The sequence below is a fragment of the Ips typographus genome, linkage group LG12 (assembly GCF_016097725.1).
Source record: "Ips typographus isolate SLU linkage group LG12, UJ_Ityp_2.0, whole genome shotgun sequence".
NCBI classification, from domain to species: Eukaryota; Metazoa; Arthropoda; class Insecta; order Coleoptera; family Curculionidae; genus Ips; species Ips typographus.
In genome coordinates this window covers 199732-217041 of record NC_138433.1, presented here as the reverse complement: position 1 = coordinate 217041, position 17310 = coordinate 199732, and the positions used below count along the sequence as shown (strand labels likewise).

The 17310-nt window shown below is 37.7% G+C and overlaps 2 protein-coding genes across 3 annotated transcripts; both read left to right on the top strand.

Moving 5' to 3' along the window:
- Positions 1-28: 28 nt before the first annotated feature.
- On the top strand, positions 29-1204 carry LOC145736149 (uncharacterized). Its single transcript, XM_081990421.1, has 2 exons — positions 29-274; positions 329-1204. The coding sequence occupies exons 1-2, from the start codon at positions 116-118 to the stop codon at positions 995-997; spliced, it is 828 nt and encodes a 275-aa protein (XP_081846547.1). The 5' UTR covers positions 29-115; the 3' UTR covers positions 998-1204.
- A 5393-nt stretch (positions 1205-6597) lies between these two features.
- On the top strand, positions 6598-13034 carry LOC145736148 (uncharacterized). 2 transcript variants are annotated; one of them, XM_081990419.1, is made up of 9 exons: positions 6598-6752; positions 6808-6925; positions 6976-7227; positions 7285-7420; positions 7476-7573; positions 7626-7779; positions 12497-12603; positions 12659-12790; positions 12852-13034. In XM_081990419.1, exons 1-9 carry the CDS (start codon positions 6601-6603, stop codon positions 13014-13016), a joined length of 1314 nt encoding a protein of 437 aa, XP_081846545.1. In that variant the 5' UTR covers positions 6598-6600; the 3' UTR covers positions 13017-13034. The 2 variants fall into 2 exon arrangements, with proteins under 2 accessions (XP_081846545.1, XP_081846544.1); XM_081990418.1 differs by having other exon boundaries at positions 12659-12796.
- The last annotated feature ends 4276 nt before the right edge of the window (positions 13035-17310 follow it).

The window sequence follows — 17310 nt, the reverse complement described above, 5'->3', positions numbered from 1 at the left end:
TGCAGCACGTGATTTGTGTTAGTGTCAAAAGTCAAACTGTTGCTTTTGACAGTGGACTAGGGGGGGCACCAAAAAAATTACTAATTTCTTCTTCTGCTGGTTTTTTAATTAAATCATGACGGAAAACGAGGCTAGAGGCAGACCGCAGCACCCTCGGAAAAACCCGCACTTTCGGCCCCCGCCCGGTGTTCAAAAGGCGTTGCAAAACTTTGGGGTGCCCGATTTACGACAGCTGCTGGACAAAAAACATCAAGAGCAAAGTCCCGAGGAACAGGTAATTCGTCTCTTTTATATTAACTGTACAGTAGTTGGAAGGAAAGTTATTTAGAATACGAATCGGAAAGCCAAACTACCACCGCCTGACCCAGAGTACAATTACTTGAAAGACCCAGCCAGGGAAGTTTCCACACCCAAAGGGGAGGAGTTAAAAAAGAAACGACAACCCACTACCCCTAGAGGAAGACGTCCAGATCAACAATCACCAAAAAGTCTACAAGAACCCTCCCAGGAAGGCACACCAAAAAAGGAACTGCGTTTCGCCGATACGGTAACAAAAATCGAACAAAACGCTAAACAGAGAGGAAAACAAATTGTACTGGAGAATCCAGTTAACATTAAAGTCAAGGTGAGTCTTGAGACAGGCCAGAGAAGCTGCGTACTGGACGAAAACACCATAATTCCCGACATTAAACACGTCCCGGATCAGAAACCTTTAAGGGGCAATTTTCGGGGATTTAGAGGGAGAGGTCGTGGTAGGGGCAGTTTTAGAGGAAAACACCTAAAAAAACCACTCAACCAAGACAACTCTGAAGATGCTAGCGACCCGGTTAATCACCAGGAAGTGAACGAAGAAGAAGCAGGTACTAATGAAGCTTTCGAGGCTAATTTGACAGCACACAGCATTACAATCACATCCACAAACTTCCCAGAAGGTGAAGTTGGTAGAGATGTGTTGGTGGAGAAAATAACTCAGCTAAAAATCAATGAGTCTGAGTGAAATGGTGCTAATACCTTAAAGGTGCAGGGTAAATGTTTATAAGGCCTTAGAATTTGTGTTTTTGCCCTTTATACAGCTTTTTTGTGATCACATTCTAATGTTGTTAAGAGAAGTTTTATTGTTTGCATGTGATTGTATTTATGATTATTAATTTCTATACCACTTTATTTATATACTTATTTATATAATAATTATTCAAATCTGAAATGTGCAGTTATTTAATTCCCCATTACCACCCTAGGGACGTAAAACTTAATATCGATTCCAAACCAAAGTTGTATATAGATAGTTTCCAGCATGAATAATGAGATTCAATTAGGAAATTCTTCCTCACTCTGCGGAAGTGTATTATGGAAGTGACAGGCCGCGTTTACCCCCCCGAAAACTTTAAAGGGGCCGTACGTATACGTATCAAGAGAACAATTTGTAAACGGCGCCAATTAAACAGTTAACCGAACGTTTCCTAAACATTCAATAAGGCGGATTAATACTCGAAAGCGTGCGGTTCCGTTGCGGTTGTCTGCTAGAGCCGAGGATGGAATTAGTTTAACAACTTCTCCTCGAAGAAGCTTTATTAGCTTAACTGACGATATGTTCAATCACCGGGTACGTTCAGCCGCTTAGATGTTAAGTAAGCGGTCCTATTTAGTTTGTTATGACTGCTTACTTTTAGCTTCTAAGCGGCTGACAGACAATATTTGTCAGCGGTCGCCAAAATGTCCACTTCACAGTCTGTCAGACTAACGGGAATCAATCTTTAATGAATACATGTGTATGATGTCACAAATGACAATATAATTTCTGTCAATAGAAAAAGGTCATTAATCGCGCAACACACCGAAATCATAGGCACCCTTGACAATGACGGTGACAGTTAGTTCTGTCGTTAGTGGTGGTTGTCAACTAAATAATCTGTTTCTCTCTGTTTAATACAAATAAACAAGGATGGAAGAATACTATGAGCGCGTGATAAAATCGTGCATTAAACTAGCAATGTTGTCGGATTTCTAGCTAAACTCTTCGCTTGAAGGTTTTCAGTAGTAATTATAGAGGCCTCTGGCAGTTCCAAAATGGTTCTAGAGGCTTCTGGCAGTTTTTGGACGGTTCTCAATAGTATTAGAGGTCTCTGGCAGTTGCAAAACAATTCTAGAGGCTTTTGGCAGCTTTAAAAAATTATTGGAATTTATTAGACACTTGTAGAGGCTTCTGGCATTTCCAAAATGCCAGACCTGCCAAGGCAACTACAGAATAGATTTCCCTTATATACAGAGTGTGTCAATAAATCTAAAATGGGAAGTCCATTAGGTCAATTTATAATTCCTTTTGAAACTAAATGTCTTCAAATCGTTAAAGATTAATGGACCAAACAGAGGGAATGTGACGTCACGATGTCGTAATTTGACAGTTGGTTAGATTAAGATAATGTCAAATTACGTCAACATGACGTCACCCTCTATTTGTTCCATGAAGGTTGTTGCATTTCTTAGACCACCAGACCCGCCAAGGCAACCAACCACTCTGGCAGTTTTAAAAAATTATTGGAAGATATTAGACACTTGTAGAGGCCTCTGGCATTTTCAAAATGGTTCCAGAGGCCTCTGGCAGTTTTAAAAAATTATTGGAAGATATTAGACACTTGTAGAGGCCTCTGGCATTTTCAAAATGGTTCCAGAGGCCTCTGGCAGTTTTAAAAAATTATTGGAAGATATTAGACACTTGTAGAGGCTTCTGGCAGTTTTCAAAATGGTTCCAGAGGCTTCTGGCATTTCCAAAATGATTCTAGAGGCCTCTGGCAAGTTATGAAAAAATTTTGAAAGGTTTAGGTTAGACGACGTGGATGACCAATGTTGCCACATCGACCAAAAAATATAAAAACACTATATGAGCCAAAACACAAAAAAAGTTATTTTACACTCCAATAGTGGAGTCAAACAAGGATAGTGTGCAATCTGCAGGACGCTATGTTGCCAAATATCCTAATTATCTTCGCGCAATATTAACAATTAATAGATAAAACTGTTTGTTTTCTCTCAGTTTTCGGCGATTTATCATTAGTAAGCTCTATTATTTCGTCTCGTTTTCCGTGATGAGTCAGCTTAATTGCCACTATCGGAAATATTCAAATCGATTGTTTTGTATTAGCAATAACGGACTGAACAAGCAGTTTAACTCGTAATTTTTGTATTTTACCTCTAACCATACAAGCTTATTGATTCTGGTTCCCCAGTGAGTAAACTGGGCCAAACCAGAGGAGTTAACTCAAAGTGGTGTTAAGTAGCTTAATTGAATATTAATTTGAAGACTTAACTAAAAAAAAATAAATAAAATCTAGATAAAAGAAATTAAAAAAAAAAGAAAAAAAAAAGAAAAAAAAAATAAAAAAAAAATAAAAATAAAAAATAAAAATCTCGCTGATTTGTTGAACGATTGGATTGGTAAAAGACTTTTTCAAACAAAAACAATCTATAATTGAAATCTGGTGACACATTTCGGTTTAGAACGTGCCATCCTGGAAGTAATCTCGGCAATTCTTTCGTTGTTTTATCCATTCTGACCGCAACTCTGTCTCAGCAGTAATTAAAAAAAAAAGCGGTGCAGTAATTAAAAAAACTCCCTACCCGCATCGCTCTGAAAATTACCAAAATTTACTTCCACCCACCACTTTTGTGCCTCAATTTAAACTTGGCAGCGTGTATCAAAACAGCTGTAACAACCCAGTTTGCGCCTTAGTTATACTGTTTGGTCGATGTTTAGTTTGCCATTTCGGTTTTTGGGGCATTATGCTAATGGGGGAACGTGTTCATTTGCCAAAGTGTTCCACCGGAGAACGGAGACATGTTGGACGACAGGCGTTTCGTCCCGTATTATTAATGCGTCACGTGCATACCGGAATTCCGGTTTAAGTATTCGGTGTTGATGCACTCAGACTGTGATTTTTTTTTTAATAAAAGAAATTACCTGAATTCTTGACAAAAAGAAGAAACTGCTGTGACGTTATTCCAGTTCGTGTAGATGTTTGTCTGTATTTAATCAGTGTAATAACAAATTGCAAAACAACGATGACACAATTATTTTTACTTGTAACTGATAAGGATAGTTGTAAACTTGACCTTTGCATTTTGCAAGATTAGCTTATTAATGAACTTTTATTATTATTTACTTTTATTAGCCTATTACGTGAAATTTCCTTCAGAATGAGGTGCAACTCAATATTTTGACAGGAAATCAAAATGGTGGCCTGGAACGCCATTTTGTCTGTCATTTCTAGAAACTACGTGAAATTTCCTTCAAAATGAGGTGCAACTCGATATTTTGACAGGAAATTCAAAATGGCGGCCTGGAACGCCATTTTGTCTGTCATTTCTTGAAACTACGTAAAATTTCCTTTAAAATGAGGTGCAAGTCAATATTTTGACAGACAATTCAAAATGGCGGCCGGGAACTGTCAAAAAATACAACTTTTTTATTTGTCAAGTTACAGTTGACGTCTCGGTGTCATTTTATGTTAAAATTTCCCGGAAAAGACGCTGGTGCAGTTGGTTTTTTGATATCTCAAAAACTAACAGAGTTAGACCTAACCTAACCTAAGTTAACATTTTAACCATTTCTTTGTCAGGAACTCGGCCGGATTAAGATTTACATGAAATCTGACTAAAAAATATTTACAATATATGTGATATTATTGGTAAAGAGGTAAAGGAACTTTGACGCCCTCTAGCGGCCAAACGGTGTCATCAATTAACCCATGGGGGCATATTTTTGGAAAGCCTGAAATCTGCTCTATCTTTTGTTTTCCATGACATTTTGACGTAACTTGTCAAATAAGGGAGTAATTTAGGGTTAAGCAACGGGTGTTACAAAATATGTGATATTATGGTAAAAGAAATTTGACGCTCTCTAGCGGCCAAACGGTGTCATCAATCAACTCATGGGGGCATATTTTTGGAAAGCCTGAAATCTGCTCTATCTTTTGTTTTCCATGACATTTAGACGTAACTTGTCAAATAAGGGACTAATTTAGGTTTAAGCAACGGGTGTCACGAAATATGTGATATTATGATAAAAGAAATTTGACGCCCTCTAGCGGCCAAACGACATGATCAATCAACTCATGTGGGCATATTTTTGGAAAGCTTGAAATCTGCTCTATATTTTCTATTCTATGACATTTTGACATAACTTGTCAAATAAGGGAGTAATTTAGGGTTAAGCAACGGGTGTCACAAAATATGTGATATTATGATAAAAGAAATTTGACGCCCTCTAGCGGCCAAACGACATGATCAATCAACTCATGTGGGCATATTTTTGGAAAGCTTGAAATCTGCTCTATATTTTCTATTCTATGACATTTTGACATAACTTGTCAAATAAGGGAGTAATTTAGGGTTAAGCAAGGGGTGTCACGAAATATGTGATATTATGATAAAAGAAATTTGACGCCCTCTAGCGGCCAAACGACATGATCAATCAACTCATGTGGGCATATTTTTGGAAAGCTTGAAATCTGCTCTATCTTTTGTTTTCCATGACATTTTGACGTAACTTGTCAAATAAGGAACTAATTTAGGTTTAAGCAACGGGTGTCACGAAATATGTGATATTATGATAAAAGAAATTTGACGCCCTCTAGCGGCCAAACGGTATGACCAATCAACTCATGTTGGGATATTTTTGGAAAGCTTGTAATCTGCACTATCTTTTGTTTTCTATGACATTTTGACGTATCTTGTCAAGTAAGGGAGTAAATTAGGATGAAAGCAGCGGGTGCCTAAAAATTAGTGATTTTATGGTGAAGCAAATTTGACGTCCTCTAGCGGCCAAACGGTATAACCAATCAACTCAAGTGGGGATATTTTTGGAAAGCTTGAAATCTGCTCTATCTTTTGTTTTCTATGACATTTAGACGTAACTTGTCAAATAAGGGAGTAATTTAGGTTTAAGCAACGAGTGTTACAAAATATGTGATATTATGGTAAAAGAAATTTAATGCCCTCTAGCGTCCAAACGACATGATCAATCAACTCATGGGGGCATATTTTTAGAAAGCTTGAAATCTGCTCTATCGTTTGTTTTCTATGACATTTAGACGTAACTTGTCAAATAAGAGAGTAATTGAGGGCCAAAACGACGTATGTCAAAAAATATGTGATTTTATGGTGAAAGAACTTTAACGCTCTCTAGCGTCCAAACGGGATTATCAATCAACTCATGGGGGGATATTTTTAGAAAGCCTGAAATCTGCTCTATCTTTTGCTTTCCATGACATTTTGACGTAACTTGTCAAATAAGGGAGTAATTTAAGGTCAAAGCGACGTTTGACAAAAATGCTATTTTTGTAAAAAGTGCAATTTTAGTAATTTTTTATTTTGCTTCAAGAGAGTTCTAATGCTCAGCAAATGACATATTTATATCAAAAGACCTAAAATTAGATGAAATAAGTACAAAAAAAGCAAATTAAAATTTTGAATTTTTCAAAAAAATTGAAAATTGAGGGACATTTTTTACTACTTTTTGAAATTCAATATCTCGGTAACACGAAGAGCTAGAGAGGCCAGCTTTGGCTCATTTTGTAGTATTTTCTATCCTCCTATCCACTTACTATGATTAACAATTTGACAGTGTCAAATGACAACTTCAGTCAATTCAGCAAAATGGAGGAAGAAGAAACAATAAAAAACACAAATTTAGAGGCATCGGCCACGTATTTACCCAGTCAGCCCCCACCTTATGGAAGTTTACACAAAATCTTCAGGTAACTACCTCAAATAATAGTATTTAACCGGATTTTTTGACTGTATTGGATACAGAAAAGGAATTGAAATCCACGAAATGTCTAGCGAGAACATCACCATGATACAACCCATCAATCTGGAGGAACCAATTGATAGAGTAGAACCAATTCCTTCAGGAGAATCTTTGTTCAAAGTGGGTGGTACATATGAAACCTGGAAGACTTAATAACACTGGCTTCCTAGACATTTGCATTTGATGGAGGAATCAGCCAGGATGAGACCGAAAAGTGTCTGTCATTTTGGAGAAGTGTGGTAGAACGCAATTTGGAACCGATTAAGTGCACCCTAATGGATAACAGAACATGCGGAAGGGAGAAGAAGGGTTTGACAAGGAAAAAGCGTGACAAAACCAACCCTTTACCACCCCACAAGAAGACAAACGTGTGGTTGGAGCTACTGCAGGAGCTGCAGGAGAAGAAACTCCACCAAGTGAAGGTAAAAATTAGAATTTTCTGCGATATCCAGACAGTTTTTTTGAACACTTTGCTGAAGCTTCTGATGGAAAAGAGATGTCGTTTTTGCGATTATCTGACTTCGGGATACGTGAAGGAGGATCCACGAAAAGAGACCCAGGAAATGATTGATGAACTGGCAACGTGGAAACCGCAGTCCAATAAACTGAAAAAAAGTATAATTTACTTGTTTTCCCAGTTTTTTTTGAGTTTATAAACCACTTCGTAAAGGCACTTTACAGAACAAGTCGTTGAGCGGTGGGAAAAGCGTCCAGCCGGAGAAAAACGAGGAAAAAGGAAACACTTTGAATGGAGTTAGGGAGGAAAGTGTGAGTTAAAAATAGTCCATTTTGTGGGACAAAATCAAACTTGCAATTTCAGCTGAACGAACAACGGTTAAGCGATATCAAGCGAGAATCGGAAAAATTCGAATACGCGAACGTAGTGGAAGCGAAAAAACAAAATGGCGCGTACTCAAAATGGCGGGAAAACCGGTGCACATGCGAACGAAACCAATGCGATTGCAATGCTAATAGTAAGTTTATTTGTGGCATAAGTTTCAATCGACAAATTGGCATAGAAAACATTATAAATCTGGATCTTAAATGGGAGGCCGTGAAAGCTTGAAACCTGCTCTATCTTTTGTTTTCCATGACATTTTGACGTAACTTGTCAAATAAGGGAGTAATTCAGGGTCAAAGCGACGTGTGTCAAAAAATATGTGATTTTATGGTGAGGGAAGTTTGACGCCCTCTAGCGGCTAAACGGTGTGATTAATCAACTCGTGTGGGAATATTTTTGGAAAGCTAAAAATCTGCTCTATCTTTTGTTTTCCATGATATTTTGACGTAACTTGTCAAATAAGAGAGTAATTTAGGGTCAAAGCGACAGGTGTCAAAAAATTTGTGATTTTATGGTGAGGGAAGTTTGACGCCCTCTAGCGGCTAAACGGCGTTATCACTCAACTCGTGTGGGGATATTTTTGGAAAGATAAAAATCTGCTCTATCTTTTGTTTTCCATGATATTTTGACGTAACTTGTCAAATAAGAGAGTAATTTAGGGTCAAAGCGACAGGTGTCAAAAAATTTGTGATTTTATGGTGAGGGAAGTTTAACTCCCTCTAGCGGCTAAACGGTGTTATCAATCAACTCGTGTGGGAATATTTTTGGAAAGCTAAAAGTCTGCTCTATCTTTTGTTTTTTATGACATTTTGACGTATCTTGTCAAGTAAGGGAGTAAATTAGGATGAAAGCAGCGGGTGTCTAAAAATTAGTGATTTTATGGTGAAGCAACTTTGACGCCCTCTAGCGGCCAAACGGTGTAATCAATAAACTCATGTGGGGATATTTTTGGAAAGCTTGTAATCTGCACTATCTTTTGTTTTCTATGACGTTTTGTCGTAACTTGTCAAGTAAGGGAGTAAATTAGGATGAAAGCAGCGGGTGTCTAAAAATTAGCGATTTTATGGTGAAGCAACTTTGACGCCCTCTAGCGGCCAAACGACATGATCAATTAACTCATGTGGGGATATTTTTGGAAAGCTTGAAATCTGCACTATCTTTTGTTTTCTATGACATTTTGACGTATCTTGTCAAGTAAGGGAGTAAATTAGGGTGAAAGCAGCGGGTGTCTAAAAATTAGTGATTTTATGGTGAAGCAACTTTGACGCCCTCTAGCGGCCAAACGGTGTAATCAATAAACTCATGTGGGGATATTTTTGGAAAGCTTGTAATCTGCACTATCTTTTGTTTTCTATGACGTTTTGTCGTAACTTGTCAAGTAAGGGAGTAAATTAGGATGAAAGCAGCGGGTGTCTAAAAATTAGCGATTTTATGGTGAAGCAACTTTGACGCCCTCTAGCGGCCAAACGACATGATCAATTAACTCATGTGGGGATATTTTTGGAAAGCTTGAAATCTGCACTATCTTTTGTTTTCTATGACATTTTGACGTATCTTGTCAAGTAAGGGAGTAAATTAGGGTGAAAGCAGCGGGTGTCTAAAAATTAGTGATTTTATGGTGAAGCAACTTTGACGCCCTCTAGCGGCCAAACGTACGACCAATCAACTCAAGTGGGGATATTTTTGGAAAGCTTGTAATCTGCACTATCTTTTGTTTTCTATGACATTTTTATGTATCTTTTCAAGTAAGGGAGTAAATTAGGATGAAAGCAGCGGGTGTCTAAAAATTAGTGATTTTATGGTGAAGCAACTTTGACGCCCTCTAGCGGCCAAACGGTGTAATCAATAAACTAATGTGGGGATATTTTTGGAAAGCTTGTAATCTGCACTATCTTTTGTTTTCCATGACATTTTGACGTAACTTGTCAAGTAAGGGAGTAAATTAGGGTGAAAGCAGCGGGTGTCTAAAAATTAGTGATTTTATGGTGAAGCAACTTTGACGCCCTCTAGCGGCCAAACGGTACGACCAATCAACTCAAGTGGGGATATTTTTGGAAAGCTTGAAATCTGCACTATCTTTTGTTTTCTATGACATTTTGACGTATCTTGTCAAGTAAGGGAGTAAATTAGGATGAAAGCAGCGGGTGTCTAAAAATTAGTGATTTTATGGTGAAGCAACTTTGACGCCCTCTAGCGGTGAATCCCACGGTACGACCAATCAACTCATGCGGGGATATTTTTGGAAAGCTTGTAATCTGCACTATCTTTTGTTTTCTATGACATTTTTATGTATCTTGTCAAGTAAGGGAGTAAATTAGGGTGAAAGCAGCGGGTGTCTAAAAATTAGTGATTTTATGGTGAAGCAACTTTGACGCCCTCTAGCGGCCAAACGGTGTAATCAATAAACTCATGTGGGGATATTTTTGGAAAGCTTGTAATCTGCACTATCTTTTGTTTTCCATGACATTTTGACGTAACTTGTCAAGTAAGGGAGTAAATTAGGGTGAAAGCAGCGGGTGTCTAAAAATTAGTGAGTTTATGGTGAAGCAACTTTGACGCCCTCTAGCGGTGAATCCCACGGTACGACCAATCAACTCATGCGGGGATATTTTTGGAAAGCTTGTAATCTGCACTATCTTTTGTTTTCTATGACATTTTGACGTATCTTGTCAAGTAAGGGAGTAAATTAGGGTGAAAGCAGCGGGTGTCTAAAAATTAGTGATTTTATGGTGAAGCAACTTTGACGCCCTCTAGCGGCCAAACGGTACGACCAATCAACTCAAGTGGGGATATTTTTGGAAAGCTTGAAATCTGCACTATCTTTTGTTTTCCATGACATTTTGACGTATCTTGTCAAGTAAGGGAGTAAATTAAGATGAAAGCAAGGGGTGTCTAAAAATTAGCGATTTTATGGTGAAGCAACTTTGACGCCCTCTAGCGGCCAAACGGTACGACCAATCAACTCATGTGGGGATATTTTTGGAAAGCTTGTAATCTGCACTATCTTTTGTTTTCTATGACATTTTTATGTATCTTTTCAAGTAAGGGAGTAAATTAGGATGAAAGCAGCGGGTGTCTAAAAATTAGTGATTTTATGGTAAAGCAACTTTGACGCCCTCTAGCGACCAAACGGTGTAATCAATAAACTCATGTGGGGATATTTTTGGAAAGCTTGTAATCTGCACTATCTTTTGTTTTCCATGACATTTTGACGTAACTTGTCAAGTAAGGGAGTAAATTAGGGTGAAAGCAGCGGGTGTCTAAAAATTAGTGAGTTTATGGTGAAGCAACTTTGACGCCCTCTAGCGGTGAATCCCACGGTACGACCAATCAACTCATGCGGGGATATTTTTGGAAAGCTTGTAATCTGCACTATCTTTTGTTTTCTATGACATTTTGACGTATCTTGTCAAGTAAGGGAGTAAATTAAGATGAAAGCAAGGGGTGTCTAAAAATTAGCGATTTTATGGTGAAGCAACTTTGACGCCCTCTAGCGGCCAAACGGTACGACCAATCAACTCATGTGGGGATATTTTTGGAAAGCTTGTAATCTGCACTATCTTTTGTTTTCTATGACATTTTTATGTATCTTTTCAAGTAAGGGAGTAAATTAGGATGAAAGCAGCGGGTGTCTAAAAATTAGTGATTTTATGGTAAAGCAACTTTGACGCCCTCTAGCGGCCAAACGGTGTAATCAATAAACTAATGTGGGGATATTTTTGGAAAGCTTGTAATCTGCACTATCTTTTGTTTTCCATGACATTTTGACGTAACTTGTCAAGTAAGGGAGTAAATTAGGATGAAAGCAGCGGGTGTCTAAAAATTAGTGATTTTATGGTAAAGCAACTTTGACGCCCTCTAGCGGCCAAACGGTGTAATCAATAAACTAATGTGGGGATATTTTTGGAAAGCTTGTAATCTGCACTATCTTTTGTTTTCCATGACATTTTGACGTAACTTGTCAAGTAAGGGAGTAAATTAGGATGAAAGCAGCGGGTGTCTAAAAATTAGTGATTTTATGGTAAAGCAACTTTGACGCCCTCTAGCGGCCAAACGGTGTAATCAATAAACTAATGTGGGGATATTTTTGGAAAGCTTGTAATCTGCACTATCTTTTGTTTTCCATGACATTTTGACGTAACTTGTCAAGTAAGGGAGTAAATTAGGGTGAAAGCAGCGGGTGTCTAAAAATTAGTGATTTTATGGTAAAGCAACTTTGACGCCCTCTAGCGGCCAAACGGTGTAATCAATAAACTAATGTGGGGATATTTTTGGAAAGCTTGTAATCTGCACTATCTTTTGTTTTCCATGACATTTTGACGTAACTTGTCAAGTAAGGGAGTAAATTAGGATGAAAGCAGCGGGTGTCTAAAAATTAGTGATTTTATGGTAAAGCAACTTTGACGCCCTCTAGCGGCCAAACGGTGTAATCAATAAACTAATGTGGGGATATTTTTGGAAAGCTTGTAATCTGCACTATCTTTTGTTTTCCATGACATTTTGACGTAACTTGTCAAGTAAGGGAGTAAATTAGGGTGAAAGCAGCGGGTGTCTAAAAATTAGTGAGTTTATGGTGAAGCAACTTTGACGCCCTCTAGCGGTGAATCCCACGGTACGACCAATCAACTCATGCGGGGATATTTTTGGAAAGCTTGTAATCTGCACTATCTTTTGTTTTCTATGACATTTTGACGTAACTTGTCAAGTAAGGGAGTAAACTATTTTTGAGCTTTTGTTTGTTTTGCTAAGCAAAACATATCTAGTGTCTCCCTCCTTTCTGGTCTAATCTGTCAAAACGCGACTCCGTTGACACGTAAATCCAAATTTATAATGTTTTCTGCGCAAATTAGTTCCCAGACCGTCAAAACAGAGCGTTACCAATCCAGAAAAATCCATTTCATTGATTTTGCATTGCGCTTGCGATTCGTCCCATTGTGACTGCGTTGGTCTTGTAGCAGTAAGTTCGTTTACACAGTGACGTGCAGAAAATGTCAAACTAGAGCAATTTACAGGTTCCCGAAAAAACAGTTATTAACCAAGCAGCGCCACCTATAATTGCGCAAAGCTCTACTAAAGTACAAAAGGTTGATTCGTTAGAGCTGGTGAAAAAACGACAGAGCCGCTCCTCCTCCCTCCAAGATGCTGTCTCTGTCTTTTCTATTATTATTATTATAGTCAAAACTGTCTATTTAACGTATTTTTTAGGAAAAAGCGATCAAAGAACACCAGGATTTAGTTAAAAAAATCAAAAGTGCCGATTCTCTAGAAATTGCCAGGAAACGTCTGAGTTCCAAGTGTGACGAAGAACGAAACGATTCACCTGATGATGCCGGTTCCAGAAAGAGATACGTTTCAATTATGATGGACTAATAAAGGAAAACAAGCTTTTTCTGTAGTAAATAACTGAGGATGAACCGCGGTAATCTTAAAATCCAGTACATTACTGTTTTCGAGCGAAAACAGGGACGCCGTTAAGTCGCCTATTCCAGGCTCCAGGGCGACTGGCGTCCTATATTCCAGGCTCTGGCAAAACAAATCAATTTTGCCATTAAAACTTCTTCCATGAATTTTATCCCTTTTTCGGGGAGGTCATCTTCAAGGACGGTAAACGGTAAAGGATTGCTCGATTGGCAGATTTTGTTGGAATGGATCCTGACGTCACAGTAAAGTCTCGGGCTAGTAAAAATTACTGGTAAATTACAAACAATGTGTTTCTGGCTGGTCAAATTTTGACACCGCTTTTCTCCCTGACTGTACCAAATTTTGTAGTATTTTTTTATGTTACTGAATAGGAAATTTAATGAGGATTCCAAAAATGTACTTAAAACAGCCATTTTCTTATTCCAAGTGGGTTTTACAGGCGATTTTGTCCCTGACTATCCTTTTAAACTGTGTTTTTGGCAGTTCAAACTTTGACACCGCTTTTCTCCCTGACTGTACCAAATTTTGTAGTGGTTTTTAGGTTATTGGATAGGAAATTTAATGAGGATTCCAAAAATGTGCTTAAAACAGTCATTTTCTCACTCTAAGTGGGTTTTACAGGCGATTTTGTCCCTGACTATCCTTTTAAACTGTGTTTTTGGCAGTTCAAACTTTGACACCGCTTTTCTCCCTGACTGTACCAAATTTTGTAGTGGTTTTTAGGTTATTGGATAGGAAATTTAATGAGGATTCCAAAAATGTGCTTAAAACAGTCATTTTCTCACTCTAAGTGGGTTTTACAGGCGATTTTGTCCCTGACTATCCTTTTAAACTGTGTTTTTGGCAGTTCAAACTTTGACACCGCTTTTCTCCCTGACTGTACCAAATTTTGTAGTGGTTTTTAGGTTATTGGATAGGAAATTTAATGAGGATTCCAAAAATGTGCTTAAAACAGTCATTTTCTCACTCTAAGTCGATTTTACAGGTGATTTTGACCCTGACTTTCAAACTGTGTTTTTGGCAGTTCAAACTTTGACACCGCTTTTCTCCCTGACTGTACCAAATTTTGCAGTGTTGTTTTATGTAATCAGATAAGAAATTTAATGAGGATTCCAAAAATGTACTTAAAACAGTCATTTTCTCACTCTAAGTGGGTTTTACAGGCGATTTTGTCCCTGACTATCCTTTTAAACTGTGTTTTTGGCAGTTCAAACTTTGACACCGCTTTTCTCCCTGACTGTACCAAATTTTGTAGTGGTTTTTAGGTTATTGGATAGGAAATTTAATGAGGATTCCAAAAATGTACTTAAAACAGTCATTTTCTCACTCTAAGTGAGTTTTACAGGCGATTTTGTCCCTGACTATCCTTTCAAACTGTGTATTTGGCAGTTCAAACTTTGACATCGCTTTTCCCCCTGACTGTACCAAATTTTGTAGTATTTTTTTATGTGATTGAATAGGAAATTTAATGAGAATTCCAAAAATGTACTTAAAACAGTCATTTTCTCACTCTAAGTGGGTTTTACAGGCGATTTTGTCCCTGACTATCCTTTTAAACTGTGTTTTTGGCAGTTCAAACTTTGACACCGCTTTTCTCCCTGACTGTACCAAATTTTGCAGTGTTGTTTTATGTAATCAGATAAGAAATTTAATGAGGATTCCAAAAATGTACTTAAAACAGTCATTTTCTCACTCTAAGTGGGTTTTACAGGCGTTTTTATCCCTGACTATCCTTTCAAACTGTATTTTTGGCAGTTCAAACTTTGACACCACATTTCTCCCTGACTGTACCAAATTTTGTAGTGGTTTTTAGGTTATTGGATAGGAAATTTAATGAGGATTCCAAAAATGTACTTAAAACAGTCATTTTCTCACTCTAAGTGGGTTTTACAGACGATTTTGTCCCTGACTATCCTTTCAAACTGTGTTTTTGGCAGTTCAAACTTTGATACCGCTTTTCTCCCTGACTGTACCAAATTTTTTAGTATTTTTGTATGTCATTGAATAGGAAATTTAATGAGAATTCCAAAAATGTACTTAAAACAGTCATTTTCTCACTCTAAGTGGGTTTTACAGGCAATTTTGTCCCTGACTATCCTTTCAAACTGTGTTTTTGGCAGTTCAAACTTTGACACCACATTTCTCCCTGACTGTACCAAATTTTGTAGTATTTTTTTATGTTACTGAATAGGAAATTTAATGAGAATTCCAAAAATGTACTTAAAACAGTCATTTTCTCACTCTAAGTGGGTTTTACAGACGATTTTGTCCCTGACTATCCTTTCAAACTGTGTTTTTGGCAGTTCAAACTTTGACACCGCTTTTCTCCCTGACTGTACCAAATTTTGCAGTGTTGTTTTATGTAATCAGATAAGAAATTTAATGAGGATTCCAAAAATGTAGTTAAAACAGTCATTTTCTTACTCCAAGTGGGTTTTACAGGCGATTTTGTCCCTGACTATCCTTTCAAACTGTGTTTTTGGCAGTTCAAACTTTGACACCCATTTTTCCCCTGACTGTATTAAATTTTGTATTGTTGTTTTATGTTATCAAATAGGAAATTTAATGAGGATTCCAAAAATGTACTTAAAACAGTCATTTTCTCACTCTAAGTCGGTTTTACAGGCGATTTTGTCCCTGACTATCCTTTCAAACTGTGTTTTTGGCAGTTCAAACTTTGACACCGCTTTTCCCCCTGACTGTACCAAATTTTGTAGTATTTTTTTATGTTACTGAATAGGAAATTTAATGAGGATTCCAAAAATGTACTTAAAACAGTCATTTTCTCACTCTAAGTGGGTTTTACAGGCGATTTTGTCCCTGACTATCCTTTCATCCACCAAAAAAATACCATCCAAGGTGTTAATCAAAGCAAATTGGCTTGGCAATTTGGTTTAATACCTCAATTAGACCAAGACAATTTCAATAAAAGAAAATTCATTTGAAAAACCCTTTTAGGGAGCAATTTCCTTGTGTCTTTGCCCCGTAAAATTATTTTTCCGTAATTCCACTGGACTATCTGGTTCCAATTGGTAAAATTGAGTTGTTATTGCGTTTGATGGCCCATAAAGGTAATACCCAATTTCGTTCGCTAACCATTCATCAATCATTCGCTTAAAGAACGTATGGGGGGCTTATTCGGTCCAAACGAGGCGAATATTCGTGTTACTTGCGACTGAATAGCTCGATGGACATGTTTTGCCCGAATAATATCCGCAAAGTAGCCTTGCTGTGATTATATGCAGAATTTCAGTGAAATGTGTTCAATTTCACATCAAATTTAGTTTAAAACAAAATCTTGTAGCCAAAAGGATCAATCATCCAGGCAACTTTAACTGGTAGTTGTAAAATAGGCTTTTAATAAGGCAGTTTGAGCATTTTCCACCATTTCCCCAACTAAATCTTACTAAGTTATCTACGATACGTTTTGTAAATGTGACGTCACAATGACGTAAATTGACAGCAGGTTAAGCCGTAGTTTTAACAAGTTACGTCAGCGTGACGTCATACATTTGTCTCGGTCAAGTCAACTGTCAAATTTGTTGTACACTCTGTGTCTATTACTTGTAATGTGTACGTAATGTTGACATTTTTCACTTTGACAGTTCAACTGTCAAAATAACCGAGATATGGAAATTTAAAAGATTCGTTTTTGTACTCAGGGTAGAGGCTCTAACAATATAGATAATTTAATAGCGAAAGCCGGTGTTTAGAGGCTTCTGGCAGTTTCAAAATGGCTCCTAGAAGTCTCTGGCAGGTCCTGACTACTCCAGAAGCTTTTGGCAATTTTAAAATGGCTCCTAGAGGCCTCTGGCAGATCTTAACTTTAGAAAACCTTCTGACAGCTTCAAAATGGCTCCTAGAGGCCTCTGGCAGATCTTAACTATTAAAAGAGCATCTGACAGCTTCAAAATGGCTCCTAGAGGCCTCTGGCAGATCTTAATTATTAGAAAAGCTTCTGACAGCTTCAAAATGGCTTCTAGAGGCCTCTGGCAGATCTTAACTATTAAAAGAGCATCTGACAGCTTCAAAATGGCTCCTAGAGGCCTCTGGCAGATTTTAACTATAAGAAAAACCTTCTGACAGCTTCAAAATGGCTTCTAGAGGCCTCTGGCAGATCTTAACTTTAGAAAACCTTCTGACAGCTTCAAAATGGCTCCTAGAGGCCTCTGGCAGATCTTAACTATAAGAAAAACCTTCTGAAAGCTTCAAAATGGCTCCTAGAGGCCTCTGGCAGATCTTA

What these genes read in the sequence shown, in the direction of transcription:
- LOC145736148 (XM_081990418.1), top strand. Translation starts at nt 6,601, where the DNA reads ATGATTAACAATTTGACAGTGTCAAATGACAACTTCAGTCAATTCAGC. An exon ending in AGAAACTCCACCAAGTGAAG is followed by an intron (nt 7,228 to 7,284) that starts GTAAAAATTAGA and finishes ACTTTGCTGAAG; the next exon opens with CTTCTGATGGAAAAGAGATG. An exon ending in ATGCGATTGCAATGCTAATA is followed by an intron (nt 7,780 to 12,496) that starts GTAAGTTTATTT and finishes TGCGCAAATTAG; the next exon opens with TTCCCAGACCGTCAAAACAG.
- LOC145736149 (XM_081990421.1), top strand. Translation starts at nt 116, where the DNA reads ATGACGGAAAACGAGGCTAGAGGCAGACCGCAGCACCCTCGGAAAAAC. An exon ending in AGCAAAGTCCCGAGGAACAG is followed by an intron (nt 275 to 328) that starts GTAATTCGTCTC and finishes AAAGTTATTTAG; the next exon opens with AATACGAATCGGAAAGCCAA.